The following is a 17,547-nucleotide window of genomic DNA, read 5'->3' on the forward strand; positions in this document are numbered from 1 at the left end:
TGGTCTGGTCTTTCTTCTTAAAAAAAAAGCAAGTTAACATTGAATGATCGCAGCACAATTCGAGTTCTGAGACTCACACAATATGATTATTTTTGGAAAACAAAGTAGTTTTTATATAGTTTCCTTTCAGTAAAATATATAATTAGGTACTAATACCTATGATCTGTCATAGTGTCATAATGGTAGGCATGAGTATATAGGGCGAGGAGAATAAAATTAACTGTGACAATACAATTCATACTTTAATCACGCTCCAGTGCTTCATAAGCCAATAAATAAGCAGAATTGCGAAACTCAGTATGTAGGTCACACGCGCATGCCAACAGCGACAACACACGCCACGGACAGGTCAACGAATCGCCGCAACGCGCCGAGTCAGCAAAAGTGCACTCGTCGCCTGCCGTCGCCACTACTAGTGATGCGTCACCGTGCCCCGCCCTCCCCGCGACCCCCATCTTCGGGACGCCGATGAATGTAAGCGCGTCTAGGCTTGGACGTGTTTACTCGGATGCCGTAAAGAGAGATCCCGTCCAACGGCCACCTAAAGCTACTGTGGCAATACAAAAACAGCCCGAAATAACCCGAGGTACGGTACAATCTGTACCATGTAAAGGGACAGCTGATGCAGATGGTTTCGTCAAGGTGGAGAGAAGGAAGAAGAAGCCATCTAGCCGAAATCAATGCGGAACTGCATTGACGGGTCCGAACATGCTGCTGCGCCCCGCAATACCTACGACGCAGCTGTATGTGTCGCGCCTTCATCACTCCACGAAGGTCGAGGAGATCGTGGAGTATATAAGAGTCAAGACGAACTGGACCTTAAGAGTCGAGAAGTTGGAGCCGAGACACAACACAAATTTCAAATCGTTTGTAGTACGTGTGCCGACTCAGCACCTCGACATGTTCCAGGAACAGTTTTGGCCGAAAGGTGTCCTTTTCCGGCGATTCCGCGGGAGACTACGTGACACCGCGCAGTGCAACACGACACCGCCTATTCGTGTCAACAAATAGATTAAATTGTGTTCTTTTTTTTTTTTTTATGTATTAGTTTATAGTTATTATTTTGCTTCATTATTTATGTATTGTTTTTTATTTTTCATATGTATTAGTTTACCTATAAGTATTGTAATGTTAACTATTTATGTATCGTATTTGCTATGGGCCTTAGTTGCCTGATGTAAAGGAATAAATAAATAAATAAATAAATAAAAATAAATAAGTCTCTATGATTATGTGAAAAAATAATATTCCGAATAAAAAATGTCACTCCATCCTACGAATACATGGCACACACATGGGATTGTTTCTTTTAAAACAAAAGCCACCGGCTGTCATCGCTTTTCTATGCAGCCAGTATGTACACAACACACTACGTATAAAACCTTCTTGCACATTTCCAATTGTACCAAAGGTCTTAAGTTTACTCAAGCCACCACAATTTTACCGAAGTGCATTTGCCATAAGGCCCACTAACGCAGGATGCGATTATTGAAGATTAATATTTAAGTGTACTCATTATAAGACTTTTCGAACAAGTCCAAACTTAGATTATTTTTTTGTGATGTGTTATCGTAATTATTAGGAAGCTTGTTAGTAAGTAAATGCCAAACGGCTCGATCGACCATGGTTAAGCGAAACTTGACGCGGTCGGTCTGTTGATGGGCGACCAGTTCCTCTGTGTTTCGTGTTGAAACATCCACCTTTTTTAAGCAGCATTTCACAGAGAAATATCCCATGTTTTCCTATTGGAGAGGTGTTCGCTTACCAGTATACCATTATTGGTCTTATAAGTACTGTATATATATCATCCTCCTCCGAGCCTTTTCCCAATCATGTTGGGGTCGGCTTCCAGTCTAGCCGGATTCAGTTGAGTACCAGTGCTTTACAAGAAGCGACTGCCTATCTGACCTCCTCAACCCAGTTACCCGGGCAACCCGATACCCGATAACCCCTGGTTAGACTGGTGTCAGACTTACTGGCTTCTGACTACCCGTAACGACTGCCAAGGATGTTCAATGACAGCCGGGACCTACAGTTTAACGTGCCATCCGAAACACAGTTAATGGTGTCTAAGAACTGTATTTATATGCAATATAGATGCAATTTACCACACCTTAATTTTGACTCGTCATTTACTTAGGTAAATGTGGCTGCTATCGTATTAAAAATGTTAACCTATGACATAATTTCAAGCTGAGAGATAGCTAAATGTTTGTTGTTGTATGTTATTATTATTATGTAGGTACAGATAATATGTTACCAAATAAGTTATCTATTAATCTTACTTTATTTTGTATAAACGGACTACTTCTGAGGGCATCAAATGATACTACAAATATATATATATGGAATATGGACAAATACTACTTTTGATTTCATGTACTTACTTCTCGATCTTTCACTATCCCCATCATCTTCCGAGCATTTTCCCAACTATGTTGGGGTTGGCTTCCATTGTAACCCAATACAGCTGAGTACTAGTGTTTTAAAAGGAGCGACTGCCCTATCTGACCTCGTCAACCCTGCTACCCGGGCAAGCCAATACCCCTTGGTTAGACTGGTGACAGATTTACTGTCTTCTGACTACCCGTAACGACTATCAAAGATGTTCAATGACTGCTGTGACCTATAAACGTTTAACGTGCCATCCGAAACACAGTCACTGGTGTCCGAGACATACTTAGAAAGTACATACATACTTAGTTGCATTGCTACTTGCCTGATCTGGAATCGAACCCACACCCTCATTCTTGAGAGGTTGGTTCTTTACCCACTAGGCTACCACGACTTTTTTTTATCCTTCACTATCTCTAAATATTAATTGTATCTCAACTAACGCCAAGCATTATCGTCCTAAATGGTAATGGTGAAAATCGCTCCTTTAAAACGGTTGCATATTATTTTAAAACGGTCCTTATCATTCAATTTAATTAGTTACAGTTGAGTGTGTTAAGTCCGTTCCTTCAGGTAGCCGCGAAAAATTTACTCCTTCTTTTTGGCATGTAAATATATCAGAATTACTGTGAAAGAAACATTGTAAAAAAATACATAACTCTAAGTCTAAACTGCAGATTAAACAGTCAGAAGACAGTTGGCGCACGATGGTTGGAAAAATTATATTTATATATTTTAAGAAAAGCGTGAATTTTTATATTTATATATTTTAAGAAAAGCGTGAATTTAGCTACTCAAAGTTTTAAGTTGATCTGATACCGGTCAAATACCTGAACGTTGTCATATATCTGTCGGCCAAGTAAAAATCAGCAGTGTGCGGTTACTCTTACTGTAATTGTAAAATTCCAAAATGATAACACACATCTTAATAACCATAACATTTTCATTGATTCATAATATTTGTTTAGTGCAGTGATCAGTACATCAGAAATCAAAACAATGTAGTGTAACAGGTACCAGGTGTCATTTGTTTTATTTAGGTTGATATTTGTACGAGCGTATTGCTATGTACGTATTAACCCTCTTCTTAACTTTACATAATATATATGAACCTATTGATTATCAAAACCCGATGATAATTGCGATTAGAGATAGACTTCACAAGATAACAATAAAAATAGTGTAGGTACATAGATTTAGGTCCAAACATTTTTCTACAAACACGATGAATGGAAATGACCCAAAAGACCATGCAATTAACATTTTAGCTACCAAAAGACCGGAGTCTCTATCGGGATTATTAAAATAAGCTCCTCAATTCCTAACGATATTCCATAGGACTGTACGTTCTATACATGAAGTCCAATTTTGTGGAAATGTTCTAGACCCTGAGAGTCTTGACAACATGTCTCTCGCTCTGATAAGCTTCATACCGGCGCGATTACGCAACAGATTTCGTTAATTCTGTTGTGATTTTAATACATCAACTAAGAATTTCGTGTCAGAGGTTAATACAGTGATAAAGATAAAGAAAGTATAACATTATCGATATTAAACACACGGCATTGTGATCTTTCAGTGGTATAAAACGGGGCTTCGGCAGGTTGGTCGGCACAGTTGGCGGCGGTTCTGGCAACGATGAAGACTGTCTTGATCCTTTCGGGGCTTGTGGCCCTGGCGATGGGCGTAGCCCTCCCTAAGCACCATGAAATTCAAGTGAAACCTGGTAAGAAATTATTGCATTTCGATTGCTTTTTTATGTTTACTAATTATTTCACGTGGAATTGTAACAGTATATATAAACTTTGCGATATCTCACAACCCGCTTCCAATAGCTGAAATAGTTTTTCGTAAAAATAGATACAATGTAGATCTTTAATTATTCTATCATCTAATTATCACACCATATCCATCTAGACCACCTTTTCTGGCGGGGCAATTTCTACATCAGAAAAAATACTTCATTTCTTCTGAGGTTTCAATACCTTCATGTGTGTATTTACGAAATCAACTTTATATACCCCAGGAACGCTTGAAATATATAAACTATTCATGATGGGTTGCACCTTTGTTGTATCTTGTAGTAATAGCGGTTCAATATTTATTTGTCACATCAATACATAACACACAGATAAAATACGAAGTTAAACAAAGTTTGGTTCGTCAACATTTTAGAGCCTTTTTACATATATCTTATTTATTTATTTATTTTAAGATTTATTTATTTATATAAGATAGTACAAAGGTATCGTTTCTTTTATTCAAAGTTGATGCTGCTTTTGTCGAGCACCAGAAGAAGATCCTTGCACTCTTTGAGCACTCGGAACAACTTGACGTTCACGCTGAATACTACAAAGTCGGCAAGGAATACGACATTGAAGCTAACATCGCCGGTTACACTGTGAGTATATTTAATTAATTATATACAGTCAAAACGAATCAAATTATATAGTTTCTATATGCAATTTCTAAAATTTCTATACAAAACCTAAACATTTCATTTTGCAGGAAAAACATGTGGTCGAAGAATTCTTACAGTTATACAGAACTGGATTCTTGCCGAAATTCCACAAGTTTTCCATTTTCTACGAAAGGTTGAGGGATGAAGCTATTGCCCTATTCAAGCTGATGTACTACGCTAAGGACTTCGAAACCTTCTGGAAAACCGCCGCCTGGGCCAAGGTTTGGCTGAACGAAGAGCAGTTCTTATATGCGTACTACATTGCTGTGGTCCAGAGGGAAGACACTGAAGGCATTGTTCTCCCAGCACCTTATGAAGTTTACCCACAGTTCTTCTTCAACAAGGACATTCTGTCTAAGATGAACGCCATCAAAATGCAGAATGGACTGTTCCAATCTGATTTTGCTGCTCAATACGGCATTGTCAAGGAAAGCGACTACTACGTGTTCTATGCCAACTACTCCAACGCATTGACCTACCCCAACCAGGAACAGAGACTGTCATACTTCACTGAAGATGTAGGCTTGAACGCTTACTACTTCTACTTCCACTCACACATGCCTTTCTGGTGGAAGTCTGGCAAATTAAGCGCATGGAAGGATCGCACGGGAGAATTCTTCTTCTACTACTACCAGCAAATTCTGGCTCGTTACTATTTGGAGCGTCTTACCAATGGTTTGGGAGATATTCCTGAGTTCTCCTGGTACTCCGAATTCAAGACTGGTTACTACCCTCTACTGTCTGGAAACTTCTTGCCTTTCGCTCAAAGGAGTAACAACTACAACGTCCACTCTGAGAAGAACTACGAATACATCCGTTTCCTGGACACCTATGAAAAGACGTTCTTCCAATTCTTGCAGAAGGGAGAATTCAAGACCGTAAGTAGCAACCCTTATCTTTTATGTAGTGATCAATAACATAAGTGGTCGAATTATCTGACCTTTTATTTGTACTTATTTTCAGCCTGAGAAGGAAATGAACTACGTCGGCAACTACTGGCACATGAACTCAGACCTGTACTCCGAGAAGAGCAACAAGGACTTGCACCAGTACTCTTATGAGATCATCGCCCGTCACGTGCTCGGCGGTAGCCCCAAACCTTTTGACAAGTAAGTTTTTACAACTATTTTTAAGCTTTTTATGGTTTAATTTCATTTACAATCAATAATTTTAATTTTAAGAAATAAGTAAACTAATGATGTAGTTAATTCATATTCGTTCTTTCGTTTAAAGGTACACCTTCATGCCATCTGCTTTGGACTTCTACCAGACCTCAATGCGCGACCCTGCATTCTACCAGCTGTACCAGAGAATCGTCGACTACCTTATTGCTTACAAAGAATATGTCAAGCCTTACTCTTACAATGACCTTCACTTCGTCGGTGTTAAGATCAATGACGTCAAAGTCAGCGAATTAACCACATACTTTGATTTCTTCGATTTCAACGCTACTAACAGCGTGTTCTACAGTCAAGAAGAGCTCAAATCCTACCCTACTGGTTTTGTGATCCGCCAACCTCGCTTGAACCACAAACCGTTCACTGTTTCTATTGACCTCAAATCAGATGTAGCGTCTGACGCCGCATTCAAAATCTTCATTGGACCCAAATACGACCAAAATGGATACCCTGTCAATATTGAAGAGGACTGGATGAAATTCTATGAACTGGATTGGTTCGTGCAGAAGCTTGCCCCAGGTGAGAACAAGATTGAGCGTAAATCCAGTGACTTCACCTTCTTCAAGGATGACTCCATCCCTATTAACGAGATCTACAAGTGGTTAGACCAAGGCAAGGTTCCATACGATATGTCTGTTGTACCTGACAACATGCCTAGGAGGCTGATGCTGCCGAAGGGTACCAGCGGTGGATACCCATTCCAGTTGTTCGTGTTCGTATACCCATACAACGGAGTTAAGAAGGGAGAAGATGTGTTCCAAAACTACATGTCAGACAACAAGCCTGTCGGTTATCCATTCGACCGCCCTGTACAAGAAGCTTACTTCAGGCAGCCCAACATGTACTTCGAGGATGTAAAGATCTACCACAAAGACGCGTACTTACCTTATGAGATGAACATCCCCTCTTACTTCCTTAACCATAAGTAAGATGTTAAATATGTCAACTTGAGTAAAAATAGAAACCGTAATTAAAATGAAATAAATATTGTAATAAGTAATACAATACTTTAATTTGTTTCTCCTTTATCTAGATAGTATCATGCACCTGCAAGTCTATCATAGTACATAATTTTCTTGCACTATAAGTAATTCTGTGTGTAAACTGGAAGTCAAAAGAAACAGTCTTTAGATATTCATGAAGTAGATCGAGTAGTGTAATAATCAGTAGTGTAATTACAAGAAAGAGAAATAACATTTAAAACGTTTAATGTAATATAACAACATTAAAAAAGACAGTGTCCAGAAACATTAATCTTAATAACTATATTATTGTCAAACAGATCACATTTGCTTACATAAAAAGACCCAAAATTCACATTAAACAAAACATGCAATTCAATGCAAGTGAGGAGAGAAGAAACCATTCTTTTCTACATTGTTTTTCTTATGATAAATGGTAATGTTGTAAAACTTATAATTTGGAGCATCATCATAGTAGTCTACTGCTGGCCTGTCAAAAGGAAACCCTAGAGGCTTGTTATCTATATCGTTCATTAAATCTGCGAAGAACTTGTTGGCTGAATAGAACTCATCCAAATATTCATCAGCTGACGTTATCATAATAAATAGAGTAAGGTTCAGACCTTTTTCTAAGCCTCTCGGTATTATTAAGTTCTCTGGGAACTTAAACATATTGTAGTTATTAATCCTATCTTTTAGTAACGACGACCCTTCCATATTATAGAACTCATCATTGGAGAATTTATTTGAGATCTCAGGTGACCATGTTATGGTGTTTAATCCTTCTTCGAAGGAATATGCGAATTTGTCAAGTTCAAAGAAGTGTGAGTATTCTTCCCAACAACTGTCAGTGCATGGAGGTCCGAGGAACAACCTGACGATAGTATTTTTAATTCCTTCACAATCAACTGTGAAGTTCAATTCAAATTTGGAATGTTTTAATCTTTTTTGACGTGCGGTTATCGTCAGCGGTATTTTGGAATGTGGGGAACTCTTTTTGATTATAGCTTTGTTTATATTAAACTGATAATAGTCAAAATAAGTGGTTATTTTTGGAATTTCCGCATCGATGATTTCACAGCGTTTTAGTGAATGTTTTTGTAGATTAACAGGTTCGATGGACTCTTTGTACTCGGTGAAGTAGTTGAGAACAAATTGAATCATGTACCAGTAGATGGGATCTCTCAATGCTGTTTGAGGATGATGTAAAAGAGATGGCGCAGGGTTATACCTGTAAAATAGATAATATTTTTTTCTTTTATCACAAAAGAGTGATTAACTTTACAAGCGATCCACAAGCGTATGGCTAAAAGGCGTGGGAGGACCAATTCTATTCTTGAGTAAATATAGCTATTGATTACGACTTGATATTACCTATCTCTTTTGTCACTATCATTTAAATAAGAAGTATCGTATACAATATACTGACAGGTATGAAAACTGCACTATCAACAATAACTTTTAATTGCATAAATACTTACTCATCAATAGGATATCCGTTCCCTCCGTATCCAAATAATGAACGCACGATTTTGGAAATTCTTCCCACTTCAAAGTTACCTCGGAACAGTCTTGTCAATAGTTTGATGTAATTGTCTTCTGACAGCCTTATTGGAGACTTATTTTCCTGAAAACAGATATGTCATTTTATATACACTACCTGCTTTCTACATAGTAAGCTTCAGATTTTTTGGATCAGTCAGAGTGGAATATCTTGTCAACAAAAAATATATCAGCTTTTCATCCTGTCAAATGATTAAATCAAAAATATCTTACCATCATGATAATTCCCCTAGACATACATTCTCTTATTGCAATATCAATGGCCTTAATTTTAGCTCTATCTTCACTCCAGTCACCAATTGTTCCAGATCTGCTAGGAAAGGGCAGACCATTTTCATGAATGAGGTAGGGCTTGAAATCACCAAAGTCATTTTTCTTTGAATTATTTTCTTGACGCAAATGCTCTTTTTCAAGATAAAGACGAGCGGCAAGTTGTTGATGAATATAATAGTAATGCTCATCATTTCTAGAATTAAGTGCATACAGTCTATGACGGAACATCCAATACGGATGTCTTAGATGTACTCCGTAATAGTAGCTGTTTAATGAAATATCTTCTCTAAAGTAATTTAGCAGCTCTTCACCTCCATTCTCAGGCAAATTCCAACCGGAGTAATTACTGTTAATCGTGACTGTATCATAATTTTTGAAATACTGATCTACATACGCTTCCTCTGTAATATCTATATTGTTATATAGGTAGTTGCTAATCTTCATAGCTTTTAATATTGTTTCGCCGTTGACAAAAAAGTTGGGTTTTGTGATAAAAGGTGGTGCGAATGCTGACGTATCAACATGTTTGTCCCTGTATATCATGTTTAATTGTGTAGCATATGCAACTAAGTCCTCATTTAATTCATCAAAATTGAATAATTTCTCAGCATTGTATCCTGCATCTTCTGCACCGTGGAGTAGCTCAAATAGATGGCTAGCTGCTTCTTGCATATTCTCATCGTAGATGTTAAACGTAAGACCTTTCATTGTGATACCTTTCTTCACTAAATTCTTAAAGATTTTGTAATCGTCATTGTACTGGAAAAAGGTTGGGATACAATTATTTATTGAACACAATTTTTTAAAAGTATTTCCTATACGATGGTGAAGAGAATTAATTGTTTACCTCTAGAAGCTCATAAAATATATTCCCTGTCCTATGTGGCTGTCTCTCTCCTTGAGCTGCGTAACCAGGAACAATGCCCATTAGGGGCCCATCAACATCCACAGACAGCTCTAGAGGAAATAAAACAAAATAATCTTAATCATGTAGAACCAATTATAATCCACTACACACGAAATTTAGTCAATACTAGCTGTTGCCCGCAACTTCGTCTGCGTGGGCAATATAGAATAGTCAAAATACTACTTATCCCGTAGGTGCATTCTTTCACGTGACAGTATAATTAGTATTATATTTTAAGAATCACTTTTTTATTTTATTTCTCTTCTACCAATTTTGTTTTATGGTCATACTTTGCAAATTACCTGTGAATTATTTTAAGAGACTTATGTAGACAAGATTCAACGCACAGTGTTGAAATACTCTAATTAGGACACTCATAATTCAAAATTTATTACTGCTAGTAAGTCATAACGATAACCTTGACATTAGGAAGTCCACTGTATTTATAAGATCATTTTATTTGCAATAAAACAGTTACATACCTCCTTCGTTCACCATTCCACGGAATTCGTCCGATGGTGCAGATATCGACATTCCCACAGATAGAAGCCATAGTAAAAGGGTAAATGGAAACATCACAATAGCCAACACTGCAGTCAACTAGTGCTGATAATAGTTACACATGGCTTATATGCACACGAGGATTCATAACGGTATTTCTACTGATCCAATTGAGATCCTGAGGGTCGCTTTAATGGGTACAATTTTCATTGTACACTTGTGGTCACATTGTTGACAGCTTCACGCCTTATATTTGTAATTATGAGTTTTATAAAGTGACATCTTTGTGGTAGATGAGGTTTTAGAAGTGTTGAAAACTAAGGAACTACTGATGCGGTGCAGAGTACGCACATTGCAAACTTTTTGTCGACTGATAGTTTTTTTGGTCTTATAAATCAGTACGAAGATAAATGTGTAGTACGCACATAACAAAGATCAGACGTTTAGCAACACAACTTCGATTGGAAGATTAAATTTTATATAAAGAAAATCTGCCAAGCTGTTTAGTCTGCAGAGAGTATTTTCCGTTCTTACTGTATGTGTGCGAAACTTACGTATTTACAAAAACTGTTCCATCTCGTCCCATACAGTCTTGAAAAAAAAATCATTCATTGACATTTTATACTCACATCCATTTAGTATAAAAAGTACTATCTTTTCTTTTTAGGAGATTTTTGAGAAATTCAATTTGTAGTAGGTATGTCGTCGAGCTATCATGGTCAAGCTACCAATCCAGTGCACAGTACAACACAAATTGTGTTCAACTAAAATAGCTTTCCTGCCAGGGTCAATTAGTTCATAATGGTAGTTATTCTGAGACTAATCCTCTACACTGAAATCCACAGCCCGTTGTGTTCCATTGACATAGACATACTGTCGATATTGACCCGTTCTAAATAGACTGCTGTTATCGAGAAGTGCTCTTCATTTCTATTGAGTGGTAGTAACATCAATATCAAAAGGCATTTTATATTAATTAGACTAATCGGTCCTCAAAACTTCGAGACTTCAATGGAAACTTTAAGCCGTCGTTTACGTGGTGTGACATCACATTCCAGAAACTGCTTTTTATGGTTTGCGAAATTACTCACCTTTATTTTTCGTGACGTATTATAATAAAGGCTGTGTTGATTTATCAGAAATATTTTAAAATATCATCAGTATATAATACCATTTTGGATTAAAATGGCATCAAAGTAATTTCAAAGACTTTTTAACTTTAATAAGGAAAATGTAATGTGGGTCTGTGATTCTGTCCTCAACTGTACCGTACCCACAGGAAACAAAATGCAATTGGACAATTTTTCAATTGCGAGTCTTGGAACACGGCTAATTTTGGTCAAGAGGCAATCCTCACTCTCGAACTCAATTACCGTATAAAACAGAAATATAGAATGTGCCGGTGGAAATATTTATAACTTGATGCTTACATAACAGTTGGTCGGGATGTATAAATCTTAATAAATCATTAGACACTGCCAGTGCGGTATTTCTGTTTCTTTGATCAACAACGCTGGTGTGCCCACAGCGGCGACTGGTCACAAACTAACACAAGCTGACAAGTACCTACCAGAGGAATGATTTAGGTCAAGGACACACCAATTGAAACTAGAGTAAAAGACTGTCGTTTTGTGTATTGATGTTATAATAATGATGTTATTTTACGTATATTTCCAAAATAAAGTGCAATGCGTTATAAATATTAGCATTATAATTGTTCTAGAATTCGTTGGATGTGAATTATTCCGGAAATAATTCTTTGGAACGAACTCAAAAAGATTCCTGGCCTACCTTTGTAGACTAATAAATTATATTAACAAGTGCCTATCTATAAGATAGAGTAAAATGTGCAATTTAATTAAACAACCATGCTAATACCGCATTTGGTTTTGTACTAGTGTCAAAGTCTTAACTTTTTAAATACAATAAAAATAGCATCTAAAATATAATAATACTATAATAGTAACAGTAATAGACGATTTGCTTAGTCTCCAGTCATCATCTCCATGAATTCTGAAACAAACAAAATATTTTTGTTAAGGTTGGCGTTACAATATTTGAAAAGAAATAATGTAGAGTAGTCTCGATAGAAAAAAAGGTCAGATTCCGCTAACATTCTTTCGTAAAGTGGATCAGTAAATTATAAAGGTACATAGATGTGATAAGACAGAACTAAACAATTTATGAATATTAGAGCGCATTCCAAAACTTTTTGAGTTATTAAGTAATCAACATAACGCTAATGTAAAACCACTTAAAATATTATGTCAAGAAGTTTTCTTTGATCTGTTTTTAAAACAAGTGGAGGTGATTAGTAACAATGAATTAATATTGTGATATGCGTCTGTAAGACAACATAAATTTTGACCGTCGCATACCATCCGCCTTTTAGATGTTCTGGTATGAGTGTAATGTATCTATGTAGGTTCCGCGAAAATTTATGCCATAGTTTATCTTTAAAAGCAGCTGCTATGGAGGCATCCAGTTGGTAATCGACTTGAAAGTAGTTTTGTTTTAGCCAAACGGACATTTTAGTAGATTTTATAATATATTGCCGAAGTGGTGGCAGTACGTTGATACGTCGCCAAATTGTTATGTTCACGCTTTTGACAATTTAGTCGCAGAATGACACCAGGTAACTGCGTGTTAACTGCGGAGGCCTGTCTTGGCGACGGGACAAAATGTGGGCAGATCTCCAGCCGATGTTCCAATAACATTATAATAATAATTTGAAGCATTTGTAGGTAGGTAGGAAGCATAAGTGATGTTCATAGTCAATTTAGATGATATGAGATAATTCAATAGTAATGATATTTACCATCGAAATCGACGGTTCCGGAGCCGTCAGTGTCAATTTCGGCGATGATGCCGTCCAAGTCGCTTGAGCTGAGCTTGTCGTCAAGGGCGGCCAGGATTTCCTTGAGGGTGGAAGTGGTGATGTAACCGTTACCTTCACGGTCGTACAACCTGGAGATTAAAATAAAGTGACATTCAGTAAAGATTAAGGAGTATTGGCAATATGAACTATCAAAGACATTCATACAAAATCTTCGCGAATGATTCGTTTTATATAAGTAAACAAATACTGACCTGAAAGCTTCCTTCAGTTCCTGTTGCATAGCCTCAGCGTCTTCCTCCTCCAAGAAGTGGGAAGCGATGTTGCAGAAGCCATCGAAGTTGATTTTGCCAGAGTCTAAAATAAAGTAAAAATAACAATTAATTCGAGACTAAAACCAGAAGTGATCTAAACCTTGAGCGCTCTATTTCTTTCATTGAAAACAGACTAGATAAATAAACTTTGGAAACAGAGACATGCATCTTTCAAAGGGACTGGAAGCTCGGAGAGAACTACCGTACGGAAATAGCCTCATTAGTTCCCGCGACGAGTAAAAATATTCGAGAATATATTCGAAAAGGTGTCGTAGCCTCGGTACGTGTGAATTCTTGTTAGCGTATTCTGATGATGGATTACTTTTTAACAAGAGATGTTTGCAGCTGTTTATACGACAGTTGTTGTTCTCAATTTTTTATCGCTCTCAGTTGGCACCGCACATTTGAAGAGACCGCGTGAAACATTTGACTTTTATCTTAGTCCTAGAGAAAACATAGTAAAAACTATTATGTCGTTAGTCATCAACAAAATGAAAGAAGGAGAGGCAAATAGAATATCGAGAAATATTTAAATGGCATGAATAATTGATGTTGTTTACAGAGAATCCAAATTCATTCAATGTGCAGGCATCATGTAGCTGAACAAACACATATTGATGTATACGACATGTGAGAGGATTTATAGGCAATATAAGATTGAACTTTCACATAACATTGAAAAATGTGTTTCAATGAAGTTTGTTTATTAGTAAATCAGATATTATCTACCTATACAGATGCGGTTCCATTGAAAACTTTAATTTCTCGACTGGAGATGACATGACGGTAAAGTAACCAAGACGTTAGCTTTTTAAATTTTAAACTGTATGAACGAGAGACCATATACCCGATATGAGAGAGACGACCAACTCCAATTCTAGCTCAAGACTGTACGCATAAAGGGGACACTAAATACACATAGTACTTTTGTTAATGATATTACAGCAATACTCACTTTCTGGGTCATTTTCATCGATGAGAGCCTGCAGTTCAGAGTCGTCGAAGAGCTGGCCCATTGTGTTGAGGATGGTGGAGATCTTCAGGACATCAATGTATCCTGACTTGGTGGTGTCGAACATCTGGAAGGCCTTGCGCAGCATGGCCATCTTCTGGTCATCATCAGTGTCCTACGAAGAAAATACCGACGTAAGAATATAGTTTGTTAATGGTTCTGTTTGTGATGGAAATGCTATTGCAATTTATGTGTAAGGACTATGCCTAAACCAGAGAAAATTATAACGAGTGTCCATTTTCAAAAATTCCATAAAAATCACTTCGTTTTAAAATCGTGTTAGACTTTAAATTTTTTGATCACTTTTAGATTTCTCACAATGAACTGTCACATCCACGTCCAACGAACAGGAGATTTGAAATCCTTGGGATCCTCACCATGGTGTGTGTGTAGGGTTGGCAGTAGTAACAAGAACCGAATCCGAGTGCGAGTGTTGTTACACTAGATTTTACGTCGATGTGGCACCCTTATTTATAGCATTCCTTCCTCCTCAGACTGGAATACAAAAATAAGTGAAAAAGCTTCTGTCTCTCTCTGTGCCGTACACGTTCAGACTAGTGACGTTGTTATTGAGTTCTTCGTCAGCGTGAATTATATCTACGTCAGATGGTGGGAATGTTCAGCAAAACCTGCATTCTGCAGGAAATGAGCTGTCAGATTTATATAAACTAATTGACATCGACTCACACGTACGAACATAGATGATGCGATCCATTTATAGAAATATGATAGCTGTTGCCGAAGCTTTCGAAGAGCGCATTATTGCAGAATTGTTTTGGAGTATAATGACGTTTTAATTGATTGCGTTTATTTTGACTACTAATGGATGTTAATACAACGTCACTTAAGAACTTTGGTATATATTATGATTGATATATTATGGTAGAATTAAACTGGGAACTTTTCTGTTGCATTGGCATTTTGCATAAACTTCCATAATATTTTGCAAGCATTCCCCCTTAAATCTCATACTAAACAGATGTTGACTTCCAGAACACGAAAAGTTATTCATGTCAAGTATAAAGTTTACTAAATACTGTCAGCTCTAAAGAAGGTATAAATGGATTTTCTATATAAGGCGGGGTGTTTCGTGCAAGGATTAGTGGCTTCAGTTCATGATTGCAACACATGATACTGAACATATCCACACGTTCGCTTTAAAGCGTTACAGAAACTCTTGCGCATATAAAGTTGTTCCTTGATTAAGAGCAGGAAATTCCTTTGATGCGGCCGCCGATTCACAACAATCCCGATGAGAATATTACGTGGAGCGACGTCACTGGCAGGAGTAGTCAACTGTTTTGTTCGTTAGATACACTAGTCTTTGGAGAGTCTTTCTTTTATAATATTGTAATTCATTTTCTAGCTGATTTTTTAATAAAGTAAGACTGATTTGAGGTGTGAAGTAAAATTCTATGGAAATAAGAGATATGCGGCAAATTTTGATTTTCTTTTTATGAGTCTGTTATACTATCATTATCTTTAAAACAGTTTTAAAACACAGTTACATAACTAAAACACTCCTACGAACACAATATAACAAAGACGTATAGAGCCAAACTTACTTATCCTTATAAAGCCAAAAAACAAGATTGATTTACAACCTAAAAGTTTAATAACAAATGATCGTAAACTGCTATTAAAGTCTAACAACATAAATAAGTAATATAATGATGTATAGCGCGGATGTAAATATTTGAATATCGCGAGTACAACAGCTAATGTATGGAAGGCCGATGATTGGTGACCACTGGCGCGTGAAACGGGTTATACTGGGGCGCCGGCGCAGATATAGACGGTCGGTGATCGGCTATAATTTTTGTGTTCTCTCTGAATGCCACAATGAGAGAAACATCTAATCTGAGTCGCGCTTTACGTAGCCACCACGTGTACTCTTAAAACAACAATACGCCGAATTTAGGTCAGGTTACAAAGTTTATTTTTAAAACACTTGGTTATAATTTTGATGTTATTTTCGTAAACGCATTCCTTAGAAAGCTGTAAAACCGATCGTTGTACATTTTTGTTCAACTACCAAACACAATTTGTACTTGAATAACACGGAACATTTCATGAATGTTGTTTTGATAATATTCGAAGGCTTTTCTTTTAGAGTTTTGTAAATACCGATTATTATCAATTAAGCTTTGTTTTCAATCATTAAATATTGATGTTATAAATTACACGAGATGAAAGTATCAGACGGACAAAACAATTCAGCTCATAATGGCAAAATATTTTTATGAAACACTACACTCAGTTTATTTTTGTACTCAATCAAGACGTGTGGTCTTTGTTACACGAAGTTTTCAGAATAATGAAAACAAATGTGACAAGATAGTCATTATGTTATATAACACGATGCATTTAATACATCGTTAAATAATTCAAACTGGCTGTTTGTTCATTTCACGGTTATTTTATTGCGACCTACACTTTTGTGACATTCGGTCTAGGTTAAATGTTAGTTAAAATTACAATATTGTTTCAAATATATCTTAGTTTGTTGTCCTATTTTCTGTGTGTACAGAAATGGGATAGAAACGATCAGTCGAACCTTGAATGCAGGAATCCCGAACTATTTCTGATTTGCAAAGATTTATTTATATCGAGAACACATCTATCAATCTAACTATCATCTCGTTGGACTGTGGCATCATTTACTAAAGCATTACAAGTTAATAGTATCATAATATTTTGATGAGTAGAATATCCGTCATATTTGTAATACATACTTACGAGTTTTTTTGTGACTAACTAATAAACTGTCAGTAGAGTGCGTGTAGCAAAATTAAGGTATTTCAAATGCGTTTTATGGTTATAACCGTAAAAGTTTGTGAGACTGCTTGGTATTTTAATACACATTAACGAGCGCATAATTTACCTGCTAAGATAATATTTCGGTGCAATAAAATAGCGTAGCATATAAACAGTGACAAAACATAAGACAGTGAACTGCAGGAAATGAGGTATCATAAATAAATGCGCTAATAATTTCACAGCCGGCCGAACTAGTTGCAGCGGCGGGGACTTATTAAATTTATTTGCCGATGCGTAACCGACATCTGACTAATTTACACTGACTTAACATTCCATAATCAAAATAATTGGTAATCACAGCCAAAAGTTCGGCCCGAGTTGCCGGC

At 36.7% G+C, this 17,547-nt stretch overlaps 3 protein-coding genes across 3 annotated transcripts; 1 reads left to right on the top strand and 2 right to left on the bottom strand.

Moving 5' to 3' along the window:
- The first annotated feature begins 3,959 nt into the window (after positions 1-3,959).
- On the top strand, positions 3,960-7,038 carry LOC110380218 (arylphorin subunit alpha). The gene is made up of 5 exons (XM_021340132.3): positions 3,960-4,120; positions 4,662-4,795; positions 4,903-5,733; positions 5,819-5,964; positions 6,089-7,038. Exons 1-5 carry the CDS (start codon positions 4,033-4,035, stop codon positions 6,960-6,962), a joined length of 2,073 nt encoding a protein of 690 aa, XP_021195807.3. The 5' UTR covers positions 3,960-4,032; the 3' UTR covers positions 6,963-7,038.
- Positions 7,039-7,228: 190 nt separating this feature from the next.
- On the bottom strand, positions 7,229-10,508 carry LOC135118076 (arylphorin subunit beta-like). The gene is made up of 5 exons (XM_064039062.1): positions 10,221-10,508; positions 9,679-9,788; positions 8,772-9,590; positions 8,477-8,622; positions 7,229-8,226 (listed from the first exon to the last, which is right to left on the bottom strand). The coding sequence occupies exons 1-5, from the start codon at positions 10,312-10,314 to the stop codon at positions 7,371-7,373; spliced, it is 2,025 nt and encodes a 674-aa protein (XP_063895132.1). The 5' UTR covers positions 10,315-10,508; the 3' UTR covers positions 7,229-7,370.
- Positions 10,509-11,855: 1,347 nt separating this feature from the next.
- LOC110380220 (troponin C) lies at positions 11,856-14,914 on the bottom strand. Its single transcript, XM_021340134.3, has 5 exons — positions 14,779-14,914; positions 14,345-14,516; positions 13,330-13,432; positions 13,058-13,206; positions 11,856-12,252 (listed from the first exon to the last, which is right to left on the bottom strand). Exons 1-5 carry the CDS (start codon positions 14,779-14,781, stop codon positions 12,224-12,226), a joined length of 456 nt encoding a protein of 151 aa, XP_021195809.1. The 5' UTR covers positions 14,782-14,914; the 3' UTR covers positions 11,856-12,223.
- Between the last annotated feature and the right edge of the window lie 2,633 nt (positions 14,915-17,547).

Source organism: Helicoverpa armigera, chromosome 18 (assembly GCF_030705265.1).
Source record: "Helicoverpa armigera isolate CAAS_96S chromosome 18, ASM3070526v1, whole genome shotgun sequence".
In the NCBI taxonomy this organism is placed as follows: domain Eukaryota; kingdom Metazoa; phylum Arthropoda; class Insecta; order Lepidoptera; family Noctuidae; genus Helicoverpa; species Helicoverpa armigera.

Bases quoted from the DNA above. Each gene is read 5' to 3' on its own strand.
- LOC135118076 (XM_064039062.1), bottom strand. From the start codon at position 10,314: ATGTTTCCATTTACCCTTTTACTATGGCTTCTATCTGTGGGAATGTCG. The intron at 9,591-9,678 runs GTAAACAATTAA...ACCTTTTTCCAG, and splicing joins TATTTTATGAGCTTCTAGAG to TACAATGACGATTACAAAAT. The intron at 8,227-8,476 runs GTAAGTATTTAT...TCTATTTTACAG, and splicing joins AACGGATATCCTATTGATGA to GTATAACCCTGCGCCATCTC.
- LOC110380220 (XM_021340134.3), bottom strand. The intron at 13,207-13,329 runs GTCAGTATTTGT...TTTAATCTCCAG, and splicing joins GAACTGAAGGAAGCTTTCAG to GTTGTACGACCGTGAAGGTA. The intron at 12,253-13,057 runs GTAAATATCATT...TGTTTGTTTCAG, and splicing joins CGGAACCGTCGATTTCGATG to AATTCATGGAGATGATGACT.
- LOC110380218 (XM_021340132.3), top strand. From the start codon at position 4,033: ATGAAGACTGTCTTGATCCTTTCGGGGCTTGTGGCCCTGGCGATGGGC. The intron at 4,121-4,661 runs GTAAGAAATTAT...TTTTATTCAAAG, and splicing joins TGAAATTCAAGTGAAACCTG to TTGATGCTGCTTTTGTCGAG. The intron at 5,965-6,088 runs GTAAGTTTTTAC...TTTCGTTTAAAG, and splicing joins AGCCCCAAACCTTTTGACAA to GTACACCTTCATGCCATCTG.